Genomic DNA, 25,279 nt, shown 5'->3' with positions numbered 1-25,279 from the left:
TGTAAAACATAGATACGTTTTATTTCTTCCATCAATTCAATGCCAGAGAGAACCCTTTGTGCCACATAAGGTCAGTGGAGAAAAAGCAAATTTCCAAAGACCAAATAGTGACTCTTCAGTTCTACACTCTCTCAGTGTTACACACCCATTGTATTTTAATGAAGATTACAAAGTTTCTTGATCTGATCACCGCTCCAACATGCAGGAGCCAGAACACATCACCATGACAATCCACCAAGTTCCTTTATCTCCGCATATTGTTTTCTCATTCCTACTGATCCTCAGGTCACCTTTCACTCCCTCTTAACAGTTATTCCTATGGTGATTTATTCTTCTCCCAGCCTGGGTCTCCTCTCCTTGGTATTTCCAGTTACTCCCGCCCACATCGCAGTCCATGGAAGCCATTAACAGCTTTGATATTCTGTTTCTAATCCTGTTGGAAGAAAACAGGGGTGGGCTTGTGGGCCAGTGTTTATAAAGCCTAGGGTAGTGCACAGTAATGTCCTAGGCCTGCACAGTCACTCATCACTCACAGAAAAACATAGTCCTGCAAGGCTCATTTACAGTAAGTGCCCTGTACAACGGCCTACTGCATTCAGTTCAGTAACATGCTGTAAAGCAGTGGTTCTCAACTTTCCTAATGCCAAGACCCTTTAATACAGTTCCTCATGTTGTATGTGGGCGTATCTGCATGTGGGCAGGCCTGCCCAGAGACGGATAGAGGAGCGGTGTCTCACTTCCTAAGACCATCGGAAATATGTGTTTTCCGATGGTCTTAGGCGACCCCTGTGAAAGGGTCGTTCGACCCCAAAGGTTGAGAACCGCTGCAGTAAAGGTTTGTAGCCTGAGAGCAATAGGCTGTACCGCATAGTCTAAGTGTGTAGTAGGCCCTACCATCTAGGTTTATGTAGTGCACTCTGTGATATTTGCACAATGATGAAATCACCTACTGACACATTTCTCGGGACATATCCCCATAATTAAGTGACACGTGACTGTATTAAGTGGTCAGAGTTATGAGATACTTTTGTATTTGGTATAATTTGGTCTACTCCTTTGTTTTCTTGATCCAAATGTAACTTAACATTGCTCACAATGATAAATAAAATACAGCTAGAAAATACAAACTAAAACACATGAAAAAGATGAAAACAAAAAATATTCAGACACAAAATGCAGCCAGGTTTGAGACTAATTTAAAGTGTCTATTCATACCTGCTTTGGATAATTAGCAGTCAAGGAGATAAAGCTGGTCAGTTATATATTTCCTAATTTTCAGGGATTAAAATGAAATAATAATTGAGTAGAAGCACAGCTATTGCTGCACCAAGATCATACAAATTTTTCTACAGGTCCTTATTAATAATTAATTAATTGATACAAAGGCCAGTGACCTGAACATTATTCTTATTGGCTCTATAACAGTGAGTTTCATCTGCTTCGGTAAAGACAGATGAAACTCAAGATTCAACAACAAAGTGAAAAGTAATTATCTAAAAATGTGCTTCTTAATCTTTAATATAGAATTACTTGGATATATTGTTAAAATAGGAACCCTTTCAATAGATCAAGAGTTGGGCCAGATAATCTGCGTTTATAAAATGCTCCCAGGTGATGGTGATGGTGATGCTGCTGGTCCATGGACCATACTTTGTGTATCAAGGCTCTAGGCTGGGAACCAATTTGACATAATTTAAGTCTGCTGTTCTAGATTAACCCATATTTAGAGTATCAGGAAGAATGAATAGTCTGAGTATCTTTTCAACTAATCTTTTATAACTATTGTTTTCTCATCTGAGCATTTGATAGATCTTGGCTAGATGTGACTGAGTTTGTTCTCTTTGACAAGAGCCTGACATATGGCTTGTGTCAGGTAATTCCCTTTAGCCTTAATAGAGAGTAAAGCCGGGGTTGACATGCTCTTGTGAAAAATGAGAGAACTAGCAGAGTCTGAATACAAAGTCATCTCACTCCTGCTCAGAAGTAAGCCCAGAAGTACCCCAGGTAGAGCTAAGGTTTTTCTAAGAAAGGTAAAAATCTAGTTTGCAGAGCGATTGGGAAAACAATTCCACTTCTGTATATCCAACCTGGAGAAACTCCCACACATGCTCAATGAAATGTAAAAGTCTGTTCACTGCAGTATGTTTTTTTATTAATATTTTTTTCTTTTATGATTTTAGAGAGAGAGGAAAGGAGACAGAGATAGAAACATCAATGAGAGAGAACACTGATTGGCTGCCTCCTAAATGCCTTCTACTGGGGATCAGGCCTACAACCTAGTCATATACGGACCAGGAATTGAACTGGCGACCTGTTGGTGCCTGGGTCAACGCTCAACCACTTAGCCACACCGGCTGGCTGCAATATATATAATTTCAAAAAATTAGAAACAATTTGATGTCCATCAGAAGGGACATGGATACATAAATTCTACTTTTCAATCAGTGAAAATGTAAAACTGTTAAAGTGAATAAGCTATACCGTTATGACACAAAATGAACATACCTCAAAATATTATCGTTAGTGAACAAGAAAAGTTACAGAACATTATACATAATACACTAACACTTAAGTAAAAAATAAAAATGATGTATACTATTTATGGATACATATATGTGGTACAATTTTAAAAACGAGCCTGAGATAGCAAGTTGACTATAGCACTTACTGCTGAGGACAAAGGGAGAATGCGAGCAGGAAAATGGTTCCAGGGTAGGGAAAATAGAACTCAACTGTGTGATGTTTCATTTCTTAAAATAAAAAATATGAGACTAGCCCTGGCCGGTTTGGGTCAGCAGTTAGAGCGTCGGCCTGCGGTCCAGAGAATCCTGGGTTCGGTTCCCGCTAAGGGCACGTACCTCGGTTGCAGTTTGTCCCCGGCCCTGGTTGGGTTGTGTGGGTGGCAACCACTCGATGTGTCCCTTTCACATCGATGTTTCTCTCTCTCTCTCTCTCACCCTCCCACTATATCTGAACAACAACAACAACAAAAAGTAAAAAAAAAATATATATATATATATATATATATATATATATATATATATGAGACTAATGTGGTCATATCTGTAATAGGTAGAATCTAAAATGGCTCACAATGAGGTCCACCCCTTGGTATTTACAGTGCCATCTCTTCTCCTCTCTTGTGAGGTGAAGTTAGGAACCTGCTTCTGGAAAATAGAATATGGCAAAAGCAATGGAATATGACTCAACACTGGGTTACAAAAGACTCTGGCTTCCATCTGATTTCCATCCAAAGAAGAATGCTTAATCTAGACACAAATAACAAATCTGGACCAACTATAGGGATTGGCTGCCTAGAAAATAATACCAACCTGTTGAGATGATCACAAGATAACACAGAAAGTTAAAATAGATCAAATTTATGAAGATACCTTAAAATCATGATAGTATAAGAGGAATTCTCTACAGAAAATTTAGAAGTAGGGTGAGGACATCGACAAAATGGACAAAAGCTACATTTCTGTTATCTCATGATCTCTGTTGGGAAAGCAAATGTAGCTTAACTGGTCCTCTGGCTCTGAGCCTTTCACAGGGTAGGACTGCAGTCTCAATCCCAAGGCTTAAATGGGTACAAATCCACCTGTAAGCACACTCACCTCCATGACTGCTGACAGGACCCAGTTGCTGAAGGCTGCTAGACTGAGCGTCTCCATTACCCATGGCTCTCAGCAGGCCTCTCTACAGGGTAGCTCACAGCATGGTAGCTGACTTCCCAATAGCAGGAGCAAATCAGAGCAACTGAAGGCAAACAGGATGGCCTCGAGAAAAATGTAGGGGCCAGTCATCGACACTTGGTTGAGGTGAGGAAGTGGTCACAGTCAGTGAATAAAATATCCAAGCTAGCCTCTCACAGAGAGAAGAGACGTGGAGCAGTGCCTGGAAGGGAGCGTGTGCTCACTGGAGCTGAGCAGTCGGAGAAGTCCTCCAAACGATTTTGCTTTTAACTTGGTATTGTTAATTTGGGCAACGACTGTGATCACTCCTCACATTGTTCCACAAACCAAGAAGTATTATCTGGTTTTAAAAAATACTGAGTTGTTAATAATTATTCTAAAGTAGTTGTTTGAATATAAGTAGTGTAATTTCATTGATTTAAAAATTTACTAAGGTTTAAATGATAAATTCTTATGATAATATAGGTTACTTGAGAGCCTTTAAGAGTCAGCACCTCAAATACCTACTAAATATGTCCTGCTTTTGGTCATTTTGTGATTTGACAAGGATTAACCACTGCTGGTAATATACATGTCCTTTCCTTTATAGATGAAAAAAGCTAAAATATTGGTCTTTGACTTAATCTGTTTATGTTGTGGTGGTTTTAGTAGGAGTAAAATTGAAAGAGTAGGGTTCATCTTCTATTTATGATGAGATGGTTAGGTTTTTATATTTTATGTTCTTTGCAAAGAAACATTCTGAATTAGGAGGGATTCTGACTAGAAAGTACAGACTTCTACTAGGGGAACCTATTTCTGAGATTCAGAGACTACAAATGCTATCTCAGGTGAGAAAAGGGTGTGTTTTTTTTTTAGAAGCAGTTGAAGTGAATTATTTCTTAGTAAAGTTAAGCATATAATTTTGGATCTCTTCAGTTCCCTCAATGATAAACATAACCTAAAATTTAAATAACACTCTGAATCTGCCCTGTTGGAAGATTCCTGCAACCTACCAAATTTGTTGCTTCATATCCTCAGTACCTTTGGCTGAATTTCATTGTTAACATGGCTCATTTCCAGATTGGACTTGGTTTGTGGGCAAAGGCTTCAAGACCCGAAGTGAACTCTGTATTGACAATTTTCTGTGTTTCTTCAAAACACCCTTTGCTGGTAATTTGTTTTGAATTTCCAAATGCAAAATTTAAGTGATCTTTCTTGCGAATAAAAATTCTCTCTGGGAGGGGGAAATGGTATTTTACTTGGATAATATATTCCCATATAAATCAGATTATTTCAGTTTCTCTCAGTTTAGAGACCATATTCTAATAAAACCTTACAAACTCATGACCACTTATTCAAACTTTATAATTTTATGTTTATAATTTTATCTTTATAATTTTATTCTTAATTTTGAGAGCTATTGTTATTGTTTTATATTAGTATGCTTTTCTTTTCAGTTTAACTATATGCCATTGGAGCAAAGACCGTCCTATATACTCCTCTTTATCCTCTGCCAGCCCTCGGAGCAGTGCAAGCTTACTGGGAGCTAAACAAACACTGTTAAATAAGGAGCCATTATTTGAGGAACTTGAAGTCTGAATTTAGGTTGAATTTCTACTCTGTGACAGAATATTTGCCCAAACATTTTTTTAACTAAAAGTTTGGATTATAAATGAAAAGGAGGAAAGAGCAATATCTTCCCTCTGTTGATAGGGTTGTCTAGTGGTTTGTCATCTTCTGAATGTAATAAGGGATTGATACCTTATGATCATTTTCACAAATGATAGCATCTCTGAATCATCTGACCTCTCTTCTACGGCTATATTAGAAAATGACAAAAAAATCTATTAAACACTGAATTTATATTATGTGTGCAACATAATGCCCCTATCCATAAAACATTTATCATAATGCTTTTTAATAAATAATGCTTTAATTCTTGGGAGTCCTTGAAAGTTTCATAATGACAGTTTATACTTGTTTGACTTTTATACAGAATATTAATTTCAATTTTGAAAGGCAGCGTAAAGTTAAAGGAAGGTTTAGATATTTTCTTTTTTTTTTTTTTCAAATCTTTATTGTTGGATGTAAAATGTATTACAGATGTTCCACATTTTTCCCCCATTGACCCCCTCCTCCCCACTCCCGCCCCCCTCCCACCTTTTCCCACACTATTGTCTGTGTCCATTGGTTATGCATATAAGTTCTTTGGTTTATTTCTTCCCACCCCCCAACCCCTTTCCCTTTGAGGTTTGTCAGTCTAGCAATGAATTTGTGCTTCTTAATCCCTTCACCTTTTTCACCCATTCCCCCAACCCCCCCTCCCAACTGGCAACCAACAAAATGTTCTCTGTATCTATGAGAATGTTTCTGTTCTACCTGTTCATTTTGTTTGTAGATTCCATTGTTGATAGATATGTATTCATTGCCATTTTCTTTGTTCATACATTTTATCTTTTTCTTCAAAAAGACCCTTCATCATTTCATATAATAACGGTTTGGTAGTGATGAACTCCTTTAACTTTTTCTTGTCTGGGAAAGTTTTTATATGTCCATCGATTCTAAATGACAGCTTTGCAGGATAGAGTAATTTTGGTTGTAGGTTCTTGGTTTTCATCACTCTGAATATTTCTTGCCACTCCCTTCTGGCCTGCAAAGTTTCATTTGAGAAAACAGCTGACAGCCTAATGGGAACTCCCTTGTAGGTAACTAGCTACCTTTCTCTTGCTGCTTTTAAGATTCTCTCTTTGTCTTGAACCTTTTGCATTTTGATGATGATGTGTCTTGGTGTGGGCCTCTTGGGGTTCATCTTGTTTGGGACTCTCTGTGCTTCCTGGACTTGTTTGTCTGTTTCCTTCACCAAGTTAGGAAAGTTTTCTGCCATTATTGTTTCAAACAGGTTTTCGATTTCTTGTTCTCTCTCTTCTCCTTCTGGCACCCCCAAGATACGAATGTTGGCACGCTTGAAGTTGTCCCAGAGGCTCCTTACACTATCCTCATTTTTTTGGATTCCTTTTTCTTTTTGATGTTCTGAATGGGCATTTTTTGCTTCCTTATATTCCATATTGATGGTTTGCTCCTTGGATTTACATACTCTATTATTGAAGCTGTGTAAGTTATTCTTTATTTCAGTTAATGCCTCCTTCAATTCTAACTGTGTATCCATGATTTCTAACAGGTCCTTTTTTATGCTCTTGAGGTCCTCCCTAAGTTCACTGAGGTTCTCACTAAGTTCATTGAGCATCCTTATAAGCAGTATTTTGAACTCAGTATCTGTTAGGTTGCTTATCTCCATTTCGCTTAGTTCTTTTATTGGGGTTTTGTTCTGTTCTTTCATTTGGGACCTGTTTCTTTGTCTGCTCATTTTGGCTGCCTCCCTGTGTTTGTTTCCGGGTATTACTTAATGAGAGGTATGGGGCTTGCTGAGACCAGATGCTGCTTGTTTGAAAGAATTTAGGAAAAACCTGAAGCAGGATCCAAGACCGGCTAATCCTATGGTTAAGCAAGTGGCAACAGCTTGGGTGGGCTTGAACGTTGGGTGGGGCAGGGCGGGGCCTCAGGGAGTCAGCAGGGCGGGGCTACCAGTGTGAGCCAGGTTGTTGAAGTCCCAGATATGGCGGCTGTCTGCCGCCCCAGGGAAGGGCTCACCAAAGGAACAAAGGCCTCTTACAGCATGTTTGTCCCTGAGAAAGCCCCCTCTCCAGCCCTCGCTCCAGTGCCAAACAGCTCAGTTCTTCCCTGTATGTGTCTGGCGCCCCTCGAGCTGCCTCCCCTCCAAGCTTAGAGGGAGAGAGTCCAATAAGTCCATGCGCGGGCCCTTTAAGGAGCTGCCTGGGGCTCCAGCCGCCTCAGCTTCCCTGAGCCTCAATTCCTGCTGGTTTTTCCAGCCAGAAGTTATGGGGATTCTCTTCCTGGCACTGGAACCCTGAGCGGGGCACCTGGTGTGGGACGGGGACCCCTCAGTCCTCAGGAAGGACCTTCCCAGCCGCGGGAGCCTCCTGATTTTTATCCGCCACACGTGGGTGTGGGACCAGCCTGTCAAGCCACCGCCGCTGCAGCTGCCGCAGCCGCCGCCACCCCTCACACTGCCGCCCCTCCTACCAGTCTGGATGTGGCTGCTGCTTTAATTCTGTAGTTGTAGGACTTCCATTCAGCTTGATTTCAGGCGGTTTTGAATGATGGTTGTTCTGTAGTTTAGTTGTAACTTTGATGTGGTTGTGGGAGGACGTGATACCGCGTTTACCTACGCCGCCATCTTGACTGGAAGTCCTAGATATTTTCTTTAAGAAAACTGTGAATGGCATTATAAAATGCAATTCCTGATTAAACAGTCCAGAATTTCTGAAAATTATCACATAAAATATATTAATGACCATTAAAAGTACATTTCCTATACCTGTGTTGGACATAAGAGACTACTATTTCCTCCAGTCTAGATTATGTTATTGATACACATAGGTCACATTCTATGAATAAGCTAGATAAGACCATAAATTCGAGCTAACCAGCAGGTGAAGAGGGTTGGGATCTAGCATGAGACCTAATCTTTGAGAAAAAATGGGCACAGAGGTAATTTTTTAAAAGAAAGTCTGAAAGGGAAGTTTAGGATCTAGGGAGGCATGCTAATCTCTGGTCATGATCCAGGTAACAGTTGAAAACATGATCCAGTGTCAGGAAGTAAGGCTTCCCTAAGAACCTAGCTGCAGGAGTCTCGGATTAGGTGATACTTAAAATGTCTTGGTAGGAAGAAAGTTAGTATCTGAGCACCCTATCAATAAGTGGCAGTAATTTCAACAGGGGTTAGAGAGGGCGACATAGCAGCTTGAGCCCAGGACAGGACTCTCCGAGGGAAATCATCGTTTCCATAAATGTAATACATAACTATGTTTCAAGAAACTCCACTGGGAGAAAGGCAGACCAGCCCAGCCAGTCGTCATTTCACAGTGAAGTTTTACATTGTTGCTCAGGCACCTCTTAAGGAAGACTACAACCAACACCATGCTAACTTCAGGCAGTCACTGTTTCTTGCTCTAGTCCAGCGATTTTCAACAGTGTGCCACAAGAATTTTTGAAACATGTAATACCTGACTAGTCAGAAGCGCTGACCTCTTTACCCTTAGATTGTCAAATAAAAAAATGACAACAGCCAACACAACAATCTCTGTCCAATATGAATGAATCAAAATTAGACCTTTTTTTTTTTGGACAGATCAGCAAAAATTATATATTTTGGTGTGCTGCAAATTTTTAGTAATTGGTTTATGTTTGTCATGAGATGAAAAAGGTTGAAAATTGCTCCTCTAGTCTGATTCTAAGAAGGGGTGGCACCTCCTCTTCAGAGGTGGTCCAGAAATTTGTGAAACAGTTTTGGTTGTTTCAATGATTCTAGGATGCACTACTTTAATTTATTGAGAGGAAACCAGGAATGCTAAATGACTTATAATTGTAATGTGCAGGACTCTTAATTGTCCTGCTAGATAGTCACATGAGTTGAAAATTCTTACACTTTTTTGACACTAGAATCTAATTCTGTATTATATTATATACAAAGTATTTTTTTTTACATATAATGCATATGTCAATGAGAAATTGTGTAAATTAGAACAAGATTGTATTTAATTTTGTTAAGAACTTTACCAAGAGTTGTTGACCTCTTAGAAAACCATATCACCTAACACCAACAGTACTCATGATATCTGAGTCACCAACACCACACTTGGATCAGTTAGCATTTGTAGCTGCTACATTTATGGAGATTTTATGTACAAAAGCACGCTTTGATTACCTCTTTATGTCTTCTATTATCATTGTTACTGAGAACTTACATATGAATTCAATAACATATGTTACTTCTCTTTTATTTGCCCTTTTATTACATTTAAAATTGTGTATAGGTAAGTTAGAATATTTATTAATTTTTATAAAACAAGAATTATAAAATATTTGTTATTAAAAGGATTTGGAAACCACTAGCCTAAATATGGACATGCAGTACTTTTCCTCATTTCTATATCGTGTTTCTGGGCTTGCTGAGACCAGAATGGATGAGCTCATTGCTAAAGCTTAGGGATGACAACATAGAAAAGGAGAAAGGGAATATATACATGGATTTGATTTTTGATTTACAAGCATAACTTAGTCATCATCTCCAATTTATGTCACTCTATATAATTACCTTCAAACCTTGTCCCTGGCTTATCTCCGTGGATGAGACCATCTTGCTCAAACAATTCGGATGATCCCACAGCACATCTTAGTTTTCTGACACAAATCTAAGAGAAAGCTATCCAGAGATAATCAATTATTACCTTTCTCACATGTCTACCATCTACATTTTGGTTAACTATTTGAAGATCTACTGCTTCCATAAATGCAAATCCTTTTGGGAGGAATATATGTTTCCCTCAGAGAAGACCCTGCCCTCTACCAGGATACTGAGGCTTAACTTGCCATGTGGTTGCCCTGTAGAGTACAAGACCAATATCCCACAACCCCAAACTGGTTCAAATACAGAAACTGATTACACTACAGATACACCAAAGTGTATGAAAATATCAGTTATTCATATCATGAAGCTTTTGATGAAAACAGGGTGGGCTGGTCTGAAAACAACTTGAGCAGGGGATGGGAAGAAATGGGTAGCTTTCATTTTTATTGTGATTGAGGAGTGGGGTTGGGCTGCGAGTTCCAGTGTGGGCTGGGGTTTGCATGCTGTGAACCCTACCTGAGTCAGGAGAGGAATGCTTACCAACTACTCTGCCTGGCGTACCAGCTTTCCCTGAGGTGAGGCAATGGGATAAAGCCTGGTGGAGCTTAAAAGCCATCAGTGGTCAAAGATCAAAAATAGATTCAGATTCTTGATTACATAATTACATAGTGAAAGTCAGCCATGTAAAAATGTAAAGCATGAATCACAGCATCCATGTAATATGCATGTCTAAATAGTAGCACTGGGCTTTCTAGAAGAGTTAACAAAATAGGATTTAGGAATAGAGACAGAGGATAAAAACCCATTTTCAGAATTTGGGCACATGAAGAAGAACTGGTGCTCAAGGCTTAAGTAGAAAACCAATTACAGAACTGCAGTACTATAACTGATAAAGTTAGATAGAAGGTTGAATAATTGAGTATCTTCTGTCATAGGCTCTAGGCCTTGGAATACAATTTAACTAGGTAGTTATCAAGAGGCTTGAACTAAAGAAAAAAATATATAAGTAGGTCTTTATAGTATAACGATAATATTTACTTCAGTGAACATTACTTCCTAATCATATTCTATCCTTAAAGTTTGGAAATAATTTGTTTAAATGCAATATTAATCAAAATAAGAAATTCTGGATATTATAACAATTTCTTTTTTATTAATTAATTAATTAATTAATTTTATTTTTGTTACAGATGTTTCTCCTTTTTTACCCCACTGACACCCTCCACTCCATCCCCCCCACCCCATCCCTGGCTTTGTTGTCCATGTCCATTGGTTATGCATACATGCATATAAGTTCTGTGGTTTATCTCTTCCCTCCCCCCACCACTCCCTCTTCTGAGGGTTGCCAGTCTGTACCCTACTTCCACATTTCTGGGTCTACCATATTTCTCAGACTGTTATGATCATTATATTCCACAAATAAGTGAGATCATGTGGTATTTGTCTTTCTCTGCTTGGCTTGTTTTGCTTAGGATACTTTCCAGGTCCCTCCATGTCGTCTCAAAGGATAAGAGATCTTTCTTTCTTACAGCTGCATAGTACTCCATTGTGTATATGTACCACAACTTTTTTGTCCATTCGTCTACTGATGGACACTTAGGCTGTTTCCAGATTTTAGCTATTGTAAATAGCGCTGCAATGAACATGGGGGTACATATATTCTTTCTGATTGGTGTTTCAGGCTTCTTAGGGTATATTCCTAGAAGTGGGATCACTGGGTCAATTGGCAACTCAATTTTTAATTTTTTGAGGTAACACCATGGTGTTTTCCATAGTGGCTGCATCAGTCTAAGACTATACTTTCGGGGATCATTTCTATAGTTTGTTATAACAATTTCTTAACACAATACACACTTCTTTCTTATTCAAATCATATTCCACTCAGTTCTTCTATGAGTAGTTTTCCATATAGAGAGTTTGGGAACTAGAGTTGGTCTCTCTAACATCTGTGATATCTACTAGAGCCTTGCTGGCATCAATGCTTTCACCTTCAGCTAATTGGCAAAAGAGGAGAGAGAAGATGGTGGGCTATGCATGATTTTTGTAACTAGTGCAGGATTTCACATACCCTTATTACTGATAATATAGAGGCAATTGAAGAGATAAGGACTTAACCACCAAATTTGAAAAATTCAAACAATTAGGAAAAGAATAAAAATATAGAAGTTTTTACAGAGATGATAAATAAAACATTTTTAAAAATCTAAGTTATGCCTGAGTTAAATGAAGAGAACAGAACAAATGAAAATGATATATTCTTGAAAAAGAAATTCTTGAACCTACAAGTTAATACAGTTACACCAATATGTATCTAGCAAAATTCTTGAAATTAAAGGTTGAGGAAAGAGGTGTATAGACATCCAGGCATAAAATCCAGTCCTGAGTAGTGAGGAAAGTCAATCTGGAACTCAGATATCACCATGGTAATATTAAATGTGAACAGAGAGGGAGTGGAAGAATATCTCTAGTGATCAATAGTGAATGCCAAATTTGATACCCAGTCAAGTTGTCTTTGAGTTATAAAGATAACAAAAATTTTTTTTAAACCATATAACAAGAAATATAGCACATATGGTCTTTTTTATTGGGGAAAAAAGAAGAAACTTAGAAATAAAAACCCATGATGAGAAGACATAATAAATGTTTAATACCGTAACAGTAATAACTATGACTAAGAAACCATGTGAACTGTGATTAACAAGCAAAACTGAGAAAATTTAGGAAATAAACTTGGAGGAAGTGAGAAAAAGGGTGTTGATTTCATTCTTTGTAGCAGAGAAACATCAAATCACTTCAAAACTAAAACAATTTTCTTCTGAAGAAAGAACACTTGAGATACGAATCTGATCTTTCACAGACAATCACCACTAACATTTTAGGTTCAGCCATCTACAAATATTTTATAGTCTGTTCAAGGAAAAAAATAAAAACTCAAAACATTAGTCCTATGAAAAATTAGCATTGTCTGTAATGACATCTGCCTGTCATCCAACTACCTCAAAGATTTCTATCTTGTTAAGTAAAGATTTTGATTTATTGGTTATCAGGATCTTTGTGATGATCTATTGTCATATAAGTTTAAAAGTCTGTCTACACAAGCTACAGATTCCATCAAGCTAAAAACTGCAAAATATAAGAACATTGTTCTAAGCAATGAATGCATCATCTTTATCAATAGGTGGAGTTGACAATTATAGGAGAATAAATCAAATAATCAGTCTGAGTTTACCTATAATACTTTCTTGGTATGTAACTTTAAAACCTAATCTTTTCAGCGACAGTATCATCATTGATACCATCTGCTGGGCATTGGAACAGCCTACTTAGACACATGCTCCTTACGATCAGCCTTATTTCTAAGAGAAAGAGAGAAGGAGAGAGAGAATGAGTGAGGACACACTAAGATGCCTTTGGAAGTGACAATGAACAACAAAGTGATATGTAACAGAGTATGGGCAGTCATAATAGAATAAATGTTGGTTGATTAGCCACTTGTTTTACAGTCCATAATTTAGCAATCTTACTCCTCTGCTATAGCCCAGACCGACAATCTTTCATTTCTCTTGTCTGTTTTGACAATTTTCAGAACATCAGACTTGAAAACAAAGAGGCTTAGTTAAAATCCACTATTTACTCTGTGTCTAATTTTGCAGAAGTTTCTCAGAAGCTCAGTTTTCATCTTTGAATTAGAAATAATTATAATGCTCAACTCAGAGAATTAAATAATATGAAAGTGCTTTATAAATGTTCTAACATAAATATAATAATAATTATTATAAGTAATAGTAGTAGTGTAATCAGGTTCTAGATACCAGCAGTCCTGGATTTATATTCCAGGTTCATCATTTATTTGATATATAAATTTAGTTAATTGAATTCGGCCTCAGTTTTGTCATCTATAAAATGGGGGAATTAATTCTGGCCACATGGCTATTGTGTTACATAATGTAGTGCATATACATTTTTCAGTATAATGTCTGGCATACAGTATTGCTCCACAAGTAAAAGCAATTATTATTATTATTTATTATAATGTATTGAGTACTTATGATTTACTATGTATAAGTGTTAATGTTAACTGATCTCATTATAATACTGTAAGGAGACATTATTACCTACCATTAATTAATTGAGCAGCAAAAGATAAAAGTAGTTGGCTCAAGGCTAGAAAATGATAGTACTGGAATTAAACTAAAGTGCTTCTGATTCTAAAGCTCATGAGTTTTGTAATGTATAAATATGTAAAATATATTTATTAAATGTTAATTTTATACATCATAGGCATTTATAATATTTATCTAAGTAATCGTTTTAATGTGTGAAGATTAGAAAAGATTATTTTTTTATGACTTGATTGTGCAGTTTAACTCTGATTGGGAGTTTGATGAGGTTTCATGTGCTTTGCTAATTTTTATAAAATTTATTATGTTGAAACAACAAATACAGTATTTTGACAATAATTTCCTTTGGTTATTTATTTATCCAATCACTTAGTTTCTTTATTTTTAAATAAAAGTTTTAAGTCACAGCAATATAATTTGGTATAGAGAAGCATGTGTCAGTTATTTTCATAATATTTTTTGTTGTAGGTTAAGAAAAAGAACCTCAGCTAGGTTACCTAGGACTCAAAGAAAATACTTCTTAGTGTATACTCCTTGTGAGTGTATAGTTTTTAGTGAATGAATGTTTAGAATACCATGAACACTTGTTTACTTTGCCCAAAAAAGAAGGGATATTTAATGCATTTAAAGACAGAAAATCAGTTTACCCATATTTTAAGTATTAAGGTATACATCTTTTTCAGTTATAATTTTTCAAAGTTCAAGTTTCTTGGGACACTCTTTCTTGCATATGTTTCTTGATATTTTCTTATGGTTATCGATAGATGATGTAAACCTCGAATTGTTCAGTACAGTCATTGGAAATACGTATATTCTAAAATCTTCCCTCTTTATTTTTCTAAAGCAGTGAGTTTAAAAGAGGGCAGTTTGCCCGGCCAGTATGGCTTGGTGTTTGAGTGTCGACCCATGCCCCAAGAGGTCACCAGTTCAATTCCCAGTCAGGGCACATGCCTAGGTTGTGGGCTCAATCCCCAGTGGGGAGCATGCAGGAAGCAGCCAGTCAGATGTTCTCTCTCATTGATGTTTCTCTCTCCCTCCCTCTCCCTTCCTCTCTCTCTAAAATCAATAAAGAAGGTCAGTGATGATGGTAAATATCTTACAATACAGAGTACAACTTCACAACACAGAATATCCCAAAATATCACTTGTGCCAAGGTGAGGATCTTAATCTAAAGTTATCATGCGAACAAATTCATGATTAATAAAAATAAAGCAAAACGCTTTTACTTTTTCCTAAGTTCACAATTCAGAATTCTACAGATCCTAGGTATCCATATGATTCTGTAAGTTCTTACACCACTGCAGACAACATGACGCACACTCCCACAGCACATTTTCTCACCATTTCTACAGCAGAACTATCTCCCTCGAGCTCAACCTGACACAAGGAGCCTCTTTTATTACTAATTTTCCATGAAATTTTATTAGTTTAAAATTATCTTTACTATAGAATTTCTGAGTATTAACTAATTAAATGAGAGAGAATCTAGTATCTGGCATACAGTAGACAGTTAATAAGTTTAAATGCTCTTCCTTTTGACCCTCCTTTTTATGCCTTTTCTCTTCTGATCTCATTTATTTTGTTTACCTACTCGTGAACATTGAACTGTATACAGTTTTGACATTTTTCACTCAGTTTTTAAAAATTTTTGAGGACATTTTTCATTTATTCCATGAGAACATATTTATTTGCATTACAGAATTTCTCCCTACACTCCAGCATTATTAGCACTTAGTAGTGCTTGACTGAATGAGTGAAGAAAGGAATATAAGAAGAATGTATGAAGACTGATTTTTTTAATATCTGTAGTATCCAAATAATAACAAAATATTAATGTTTTTTTCTTTATGTACATTATTTTTAACCTTCTAAGAGTTTTACAAATGTTATGGTTTTTTAAATAATATCTTTGTTTCATATTATTTATATGATTTTACTCTGCTTTAGATGAATACAAAGATATATTTTTTTAAATGTACAAAAGCAATGCTTGAAATGCTTGTTTTTCTACTATGTATCATATTTTTATAAGTAGTCTTAATCAGTTACAAAAAAAGTCTATTTAGGTCTCTCCAATTTATTAAAACTATATAATGTTTTATTAAAGCTACACTTTTATTTTGGTAATATACCTTTGAGTACAAGGAAATGGCAAGAGTTTTGATTGCAAACATAATTGAGAAAAAAAAAAAACATGTCTTGATATTTCAAGAAATTTTAAAGTATGTCTTCTTTGGTTCTTATAGAAAGTGTGGACTATGGGCCAGTATTTGTGCAAGAACCAGATGATATAATTTTCCCAACTGATTCTGATGAAAAGAAAGTAGCTCTGAATTGTGAAGTTCGTGGCAACCCAGTTCCCAGTTACAGGTAGAAATTCACTGTTATATATTTTTCTTAAGTTTTAAAAATTCCCTTAATTGAAATTCTGACAATCTCATGGAGTGTTTTAATGTCTCAATTTATTTACTATCTGTCTTCTTATTTTTTCTCAGATGGCTTCGAAATGGAACAGAAATTGACTTGGAAAGTGATTATCGCTATAGTTTGATTGAGGGGACCTTCATTATAAGCAATCCAAGTGAAGCAAAAGATTCTGGTCATTATCAGTGTTTAGCAGCCAACACTTTTGGAAGTATTCTTAGTAGAGAAGCCATACTTCAGTTTGCCTGTGAGTAAAGTTTATGTGTGTTTTTTTTCCCCCCATGTATATGTATATATTGTGTATATATGTAATTTTAAAGTTTCCTTAGGCAAAAGCATAAGACTCAAATTTTAAAACAGTGGAAAACCTTGGTAAGGATTAGAAGTATGCCAACAATGTGTTTCTTCCTGAGATATTTTGAAATTCCCTGAAATATTTGCCTTCTTCAATTTTTTAAAAAATTAATTTGAGAGAGAGAAATATTGATTTGTTCCACTTATTTATGCATCATTGGTTGATTCTTGTGTGTTGTGTGTGATCTGACTGGGTTGAACCACCCAACCAGGGCTGCCCTCTTAAAATAAACAACATTTTAGCCTGGGAGGTTAAAAAATCTATTCACAAAAGCAGATAAAGTTTTAGAACTCAAATATCTTTAAAAATCTATAGATTTCTAATCCTGTGTGCTTTTTAAAATATCTACGTATTCTGCTGTTTATTATAGTCTATTTGCTATAGATTCTTCTGGACATAAGATCACATATTATAAATCTTTTGCTTATGGTCAGTTAACCAAAGAAATGCCTCTGAAATAGTAATATTTTAGATTCTCACTAGAAATTTTTAACCAGTTGTCTCAGAATTTTTTTAACTAAAAAAGGATACCATATGTAATCATACATATATACTATAATATATACATTTTCTAAAATAGATCATATATCTAATTAACTAAATGTATTCATTTTTAAACTCTTGAAATTATTTCACCTACAGTGAGGTCTTACACTAAATTGAGGATAGGTTACTAGCTGAAAAAAACCTTAGTATTATTTCTTAGTAAGAAATCCTACTTGATTTAAATTCTGGAGGATTACAAATTATAAAATATAGATAGGAAGGCCATGAATCTTTGTGTTAATAATTTATATGTAACTATATTGACTACATAATTCATCACAAGACGATTTTTAAGTTAAAATTACGCCCTGAAGAATGGAATAATTGATTTTTCTCGATATAATCTTCATCGCATATTATTTCTAATTAAACCCAGAATCCAGTGTGAAAGAGAAAAGGAAAGAAATAAACAATAATGGATCAGTTTGGAGAATGTTGATCTAGGCCCTAGAAAAATCAAAATATTATCTTTTAAAGTAGAGTTTGGCCAAGGAGTTTATATATGTACTTTATTTACACCAAATATACAATGATAGTAACCTGGGTATTTTCTTTTTTTTAATTTTATTTTTATTACAGATGTTTCTCCTTTTTTACCCAGTATTTTCTTTTTATTCTAGAAAATAGTTATATGGTACATCAAAGAACCTAATACTTTTTAGTATACACATTTAAAAAATAGCCTAATAAACAAAATAATCCTCATAATTGCTTCTCTGTTCAACAAAGACTTTTCAAGACAAATACAGCAAATCCAGAGAATATAATATACAAATATTACTGGCTTATACCTTTCTTTTTTTTTGTTATTATATATATATATTTTATTAATTCATTTTTGTTACAGATATTTCTCCTTTTTTTCTCCATTGACACCCACTTCCCCATCCCCTCACCCCCATTACCAGCTTTGTTGTCCATGTCCATCAGTTATGCATACATGCATAGAAGTTCTGTGGTTTATCTCTTCCCTCCCCCCACCTCTTCTGAAGGTTGTCAGTCTGTACCCTACTTCTACATCTCTGGGAATACCTTGTTCCGCATTTTTTAATTGGGTTCTTTGTCTTCCTTTTGTTGAGTTCTATGAGCACTGTACAGATTTTGGAAATTAACCACTTATCTGATGAATCATTGGCAGTTATGCTCTCCCATACAGTGGGTTCCCTTTCCATTTTGATGGTTGTTTCTTTTGCTGTGCCGAACGAACCTCTTGAGATTGATGTAGTCCCATGTGCTCATTTTTTCCTTTGTTTCTGTTGCCTTAGGTGATGTATCAGTGAAAATTCTGCTGCATATGATGTCCAAAATTTTGTTGCCTGCATTTTCTTCTACGATTTAAAAAAAATTTTTTTTATCCTTACCCAAGGACATTTTTTCATTTTTCATTGAGAGAGAGAGAGAGAGAGAGAGAGAGAGAGAGAGAGAGAGAGAGAAACATCGACATGAAAAGTACATATCGAGTGGCTGCCACCCGCACAACCCAACAAGGGCCAGGGACAAACTGCAAAGAGGTACATGCCCTTAGAGGGAACCGAACCCGGGTATCATCTCTGTACCGCAGGCCGACTCTCCAACTGCTGGGCCAAACTGGCCAGGGCTTTTCTAGGATTTTTATGGATTCATGAGTCACATTGAAGTCTTTTATCCATTTTGAGTTTATTCTTGTATATGGTGTAAGTTGATGGTCTAGTTTCTTTTTTTTTTTTTTTTTGCATGTAACTGTCCAATTTTCCCAACACCATTTATTAAAGAGGCTGTCTTTCCTCCATTGTATGCTCTTCCCACCTTTGTCACATACTAAGTGAGCTTAAGATCTTGGGTCAGTTTCTCTTTCTGTAAGTTCATCCTTAATGTATAAGAATGTCACTGACGTTAATTTTTTTATCTTGCTACTTTGCCAAATTCATTTATTAAGTCTACTAGATTTTTGATGGAGTTTTTAGGGTTTTCTATCTGTAATATCATGTCATCTACAAATAATGACAGTTTCACTTCCTCCTTTCCAATTTGGATCCCCTTTATTTTTTCTTTATGTCTAATTGCTGTGGCTAAGACTTCCAGTACTATAATAAAATAAGAGTGGCAAAAGTGAGCATTCCTGTCTTGTTCCTGTTCTTAAGGGAAATGCTTTTAGTTTTTGCCCATTGAGTATGATGTTAGCTGTAGGTCTTTCATATATGGCCTTTATTATGTCAAGATATGATACCTCTATTCCCACATTGCTGAGTGTTTTTTATCAGAAATGGTTGCTGAATTTTAAGCATCTATTGATATGATCAGGTGGTTTTTATCTTTGATTTTGTTTATATAGTGTATCACATTTATTGATTTGCAAATATTGATCCAGCCTTGCATCCCTGGGAGGAAACTCACTTGGTTATGGTGAATAATTTTTTTGAAATATTTCTGGGTCCATTTTGCTAGTATTTTGTTGAGGATTTTTACATCTATGTTCATCAAGGATATTGACCTGTAGATTTTTTTCTTTGTAGTGTCTTTATCTGGTTTTTGAATTAGAATTATGCTGACCTCATAAAACGAGTTTGGAAGTTTTCCTTCTTCTTGAATTTTTTGAAATAGTTTGAGGAGAATGGGTGTTAGTCTTTCACTGAATGTTTGGTGACATTCCCCTGTGAAGCTGTCAGGGCCTGGGCTTTTGTTTGCTGGGAGAGTCCTGATTACTGCTTCAATTTCCTTAGTTGTTATTGGTCTGTTCAAGTTTTCTATCTTTTCCCAGTCCAGTTTTGGGAGATTTTGTGCTTCTAGAAATTTTTCAATTTTGCTTAGATTGTCAAATTTGTTGCCATATAATTGTTCATAGTGTTTGTTAACAATCCTTTGTATTTCTGTGGTGTCAGTTGTTACTTCTCTTTCATTTCTGATTTTGTGTATTTGGGTTCTCTTTGTTTCTTGGTGAGCCTAACTAAGGGTCCACCATTTTGCTCATCTTTGTTTCATTAATCCTTTGAATTGCTTTTTTGTCTCTATGTCATTTATTTCTGCTCTGATCATTACTATTTCTGTCCTTCTACCTGCTCTGGGGTTTACTTTTTGTTTGCTGTCTAGTTCTTTAAGTTGTGAGGTTAGATTGTCTCTTAGAAATTTTTCTTGTTTCTTAAGGCAGGCCTGTAGTGCTATGAACATCCCTCTCAGAAATGCTTTTGCTGCATCCCATAGATTTTGTCCTCTAGTGTGTTCATTTTCATTCGTTTCCAGGAATTTTTAAATTTCTTCCTTGATCTCTCATTAATCCATTCATTATTTAATAACATGCTATTTAGCCTCCATGTTTTCAAAAGGCTTTGCATGTTCTTTTTGCAATTGATTTTTAGTTTAATGCTATTGTGATCTGAGAAGATGCTTGATATGACTTCAATCTTCTTGAACTTGTAGAGACTTAGTTTGTGCCCTAACATGTAGTCTATCTTTGAGAATGTCCCATGTGCACTTGAGAAGAATGTGAATTTTGTAGTTTTAGGGTGTAATTCTCTGTAGATATCTATTAAATCAATTTGGTCTAGTGCTTCATTTAGAATCTCTGTTTCCTTGTTAATTTTTTGTCTAGAGGATCTATCTAGTGATGTTATCAAGGTGTTGAAGTCCCCTGCTATGATTGTATTGCTGTCGATTTCTCCTTTGAAGGTCTTCAGATGATTTTTGATATATTTTGGTGCTCCTATATTGGGTGCATATATGTTTACCAAGGTTATATCTTCCTGTTGGATAGATCCTTTCAATATTATGTAGTGGCCTTCTTTGTCTCTAGTTATAGTCTTCATTTTGAAATCTATTTTATCAGATATGTGTATTGCTACCCCAGCTTCTTTTCCTTTCCGTTTGCTTGGAAGATTTTTTTTCCATCCCTTCACTTTCAACCTATGTGAGTCTTTTGTTTTGAGGTGGGTCTCTTGTAAACAACATATATATATATATATCATGCTTTCTTATCCAGTCAGCTACTCTGTGTCTTTTTATTGGACCATTCAATCCATTTACATTTACGGTGATTATTGATATGTACCTATTTATTGCCATTTTTGTTTAGTGTGGTTATATTTTCCTTCCTATTTCTTCTACTAATTGTAGCAGTCCTTTTAACATTTCTTGCAGTGCTGGTTTGGTCCTAATGTATGCCCTTAGCTTTTTTTTTTTTTTGATCTGGGAAGCTCTTTATTTGACCTTCTACTTTGAATGATAGCCCTGCTGAATAGAATAGTCTTAGATTGAGAATCTTATTTTTCATGACCTTGATCACTTCATTTTACTCCCCTCTGGCCTGTAGTGTTTCTGTTGAGAAGTCAGCTGAGAGCCTTATGGGGGTTCCTTTGTAGGTTACCTGTTGCTTATCTCTTGCTGCCTTTAGGATTCTCTCTTTGTCTTTAATTTTTGGCATTTTAATTACTATGCATCTTGGTGTGGGCCTGTTTAGGTTATTTTTCCTTGGGTGTGTGTGCTTCTTGAACTTGAATGCCTTCTTCCTTTACCAAATTAGGGACATTTTCTGTCACTATTTCTTCAAATGTATTCTCTAACCCTTGCCCATTTTCTTCCTCTCCAGGGACTCCTATAGTGCAAATATTATTACCTTTCTAGTTGTCCCACAGTTCTCTTTTTCTGTCTTCCTGTTTTTTAATTGTTTTTTTTCCTTTTGGTTTTTTGATTGGTTGATTTTTTCTACCCTGTCTTTTAATTCGCTGATCTGGTCCTCAGCTTTCTCTACTATGCTGCTTAGTTTTTCCAATGTGTTCTTCATTTCTGCTATGTCATTCTTAATTTCTACTTGGTTGGTTTTCAATGCTTCTATATCTTTACTCATGGTGTTGAGGTCTTTACTCATGCTGTTGAGCTTCCTCAAGATCATGGCTCTGAACTTTACCTCTGAGAACTTGCTTAACTTCATTTCATTTATCTCATCTTCGGTAGAGGTCTCTGGTTCTTTCATTTGGGATTTGTTTCTTTGTTTCACTATTCTGGCTATCTCAGTGGATTTGGAGCCTGTCAAATTTTCCCTGTGGGTGTTGGTGTTTTGTTGTTTGTGGCTCCCTCTCCTGGGTTTGGATGAGCATGGGAGGACCCACGTTAAACACCACTGTCAAGTCTTACTTTACTGGGTAGATTTGCAAACCCAAGAAAGGTTCAGCTATCCTCTAGCTTTTTGCCTGGAGGCTATTATTCAAGGTAACATGAAAAACTTCCTCAGGTGTTCAGGGTAAGAGTATTTCACAAGGCTGGGGCAGATGCTAGTTGTTAATGAGCCTCAATTTGCATTTCTTTGGCCCACTGAGTGGTGTTGAATCTCAGAGGGAGGGGCCGCCGCCTCTCCCCAGAGCCCTGGGAAGGAGTAAGATGGCCACCATTTTGCTTGGCTGCAATTCAGCAAAAATTCTGAGTGCCCTCCAAATCCTGAGTGTCCCCACACAGTTCCAGTTCAGTCCGCTCTCCCTCTGTCAGAGCCAATTCAGTGCTCTGTCCTGGCTCTCTGTTCTGTGGAGCTGGCTTGGGATTTTAACCCCTCAGGTGCTGCTCACAGTTAAGGCCGCTGCTGTTTGTGAGCTCCCAGTCCCCTTCTTGCACCTGTGCAATCCTACCAGGATCAATTCAGTGTCCCTGGTTATATGGTCCTTGAAAACTGCTTTTGTGTTGCTTTTTTCCCAACGATTTTTCTTTATTTTAGTTGTAATTCTAGTTTGGTCCTGGGAGATGGTCTGTGTAGCTTCAATTCATTCCACCACCATTTTGGAATCTCCTATACCTTTCTTTTTGCACTGTATAATCTGACACACATACATCGAATCATAATAGCCAGTATATCAGTTGTTTTAGTTGTGTGTTTTTTCCTCCCCAAATCAGCAGTGGTGGAAAAATATGTGAAGTTTTCTACATGCTTCAGAGAAGAAATATGTTTACTAAAGGATCCTACCTGTCTTTTAAAAATATTTTATTAAATTTACTGGGATTACCTTGGTTAATAAAATTATATAGGTTGCAAGTTTACAATTCTATATTACATCATCTGTATTATGTGTTCACCACCCAAAGTCAAAATCCTACTTGTCTGTATGACTGCCTTCCTAGGATTCCTGAAAAGACTAGTCACAGTTATCAAATACTCACCTCCAACTACAGTGAGTACACTGGCACCAGCATTTACAGCTCAATAATTAGGCAAGGAGAACTCACTGTTATCTATCTACATCTACTATCTATCTGTCTGTCTAGCTAGCTTGCTATCATCTGTCATCTATCTATCTTACCTATTCAGTATCAAGCTGTTTTGAGCTTAGTTTAGAGCAATATTTGCTTTATTTTTAATTTAAACATCTGAAAAAAAAAAAAAAAAAATATATATATATATATATATATATATATATATATCGGTTTTCGAACGCCTCGGTTTTCGACCAAATCGGGATTCGAGAAACTTTTGTCTCGGAATCCGAACAAATATTTGGAACTCGAACTTCCGAGATGAGCCGAGTTGAGCCGAATGGCGTTCATTCGGCCCAGCGCGCCTTGCTTGCGTCATCAGTGTGAGTGCAGAGAGAGAGTCACGCTTTGTGGAGTCATGCTTTCCTATTGGGTTTCATTGCTTCGGTTCTCGAACAATTCGGTTCTCGACCGTCCTCCTGGAACGAATTATGTTCGAGAACCGAGGTATCACTGTATATATATATATATATATATATATATATATATATATATATATTTGTTGATAGCATTTATATCCCTGCCCCTTTCTACTCACACTACTCTCGACTCAACACTGTGTTCTGAAGGCCACCATGTGCATGTCAGCCCAAAGCACCTGGCGGAAGCAGTCAGTCATTTACATGGGGAAGGCTACTTCTGCCTCAAAGTTAGTCCCCCACTAGATAGCATTATGTCTTTGTGGATGAAATAAAAAATTACATTCTTTAGATTTAGATTTATCTTTTTTCCAGGTGATCTTTAGGGGGAAAAATACCAGTACAGATGGTAGAAAGAAAGGGTGAAGGGTCAGTCAACTTGGTTTCTAGCATACTTGGGTGTGAGCATGGGTGTTACAAGAATCTCAGAGTCAAAGTAGTTATGTAATTAAGGGCAGAAAATGAGGTTGGTATTGGTGAGAAAAAAGAAAAGGGGCTCTGAAAAGAAATGAAAAGATCCAAAGGTAAAGTAAGATCAAAAACTTTGTGGCAACTTTCCTTTACATTATGATTTTCTGTGTCCAGCATAATAGCTACATAGAGCATTAAATCACTGTTCATTGATAATAGAATGTTTCCAGTTGAAAGGATTTTTGTGGGTGGAGGAACCTCATTACTCTAGACACATTTTAAAGCTGAAATTATTAATCGTTTATCTCCATCAACTGCTATTTATGTAAAAATTTAGATATTTATTACATAACTAACATTTCAAAACTAATATATTTAGTACATTTAGATAATTATTAAAACCCATTTAATCAAATTAAATATTTAAATTTAATACAAGTCTATTAAATGTTTTAAATGTCATAAAATTTGCAAATTATTGAAATTATTATAAAATTTTATATTAATACTTACAAATAAACTCTGTCTTGTGCTTATTCTTAAGTTATACTTTTATACTTTACAGTTCACAACAATTGTATTATGCAAATATTTTTACCTTTTATACATTGATTTTATCATATATATAAAATAACTTTATCACATATGTTTCTCTGCTGTGATCTTCTAAAATAAAATAGAAAAGAGGATCACATTACCAAATCTAGAGTCAGTTTCTGAATTATCAACAAATGAATTTTGGTTGCTTCATTCAAAAGTGCAACCTGCTCAACAGACTTGGCTTCTTTTATAATTTGAACGTTATTTTTGTTTTATCAATGATACCTTAAATCTATAGCTTCTTTCTTTAAGGTTTTTCAGTTTACACTTATATCAGCAATGAGTGTATTTTTTAAAATATCTTTTTATTGAT

At 36.0% G+C, this 25,279-nt stretch overlaps 1 protein-coding gene across 1 annotated transcript in view; it reads left to right on the top strand.

Annotated features, from left to right (window-relative positions):
* CNTN5 (contactin 5) overlaps positions 1–25,279 on the top strand; it is a 900,389-nt gene that overhangs the window by 407,069 nt on the left and 468,041 nt on the right. Inside the window, exons 6-7 of the mRNA XM_036258335.1 lie at positions 16,251–16,374; positions 16,500–16,675. Of these exons, the coding sequence (XP_036114228.1) occupies positions 16,251–16,374; positions 16,500–16,675 (300 nt within the window). The remainder of the gene's footprint in view (positions 1–16,250; positions 16,375–16,499; positions 16,676–25,279) is intronic.

The sequence above is a fragment of the Molossus molossus genome, unplaced genomic scaffold (genome assembly GCF_014108415.1).
Source record: "Molossus molossus isolate mMolMol1 unplaced genomic scaffold, mMolMol1.p scaffold_m16_p_13, whole genome shotgun sequence".
In the NCBI taxonomy this organism is placed as follows: Eukaryota; Metazoa; Chordata; class Mammalia; order Chiroptera; family Molossidae; genus Molossus; species Molossus molossus.
The sequence above is the reverse complement of the archived record's forward strand: the minus strand, read 5'-3'. Positions and strand labels throughout refer to the sequence as shown.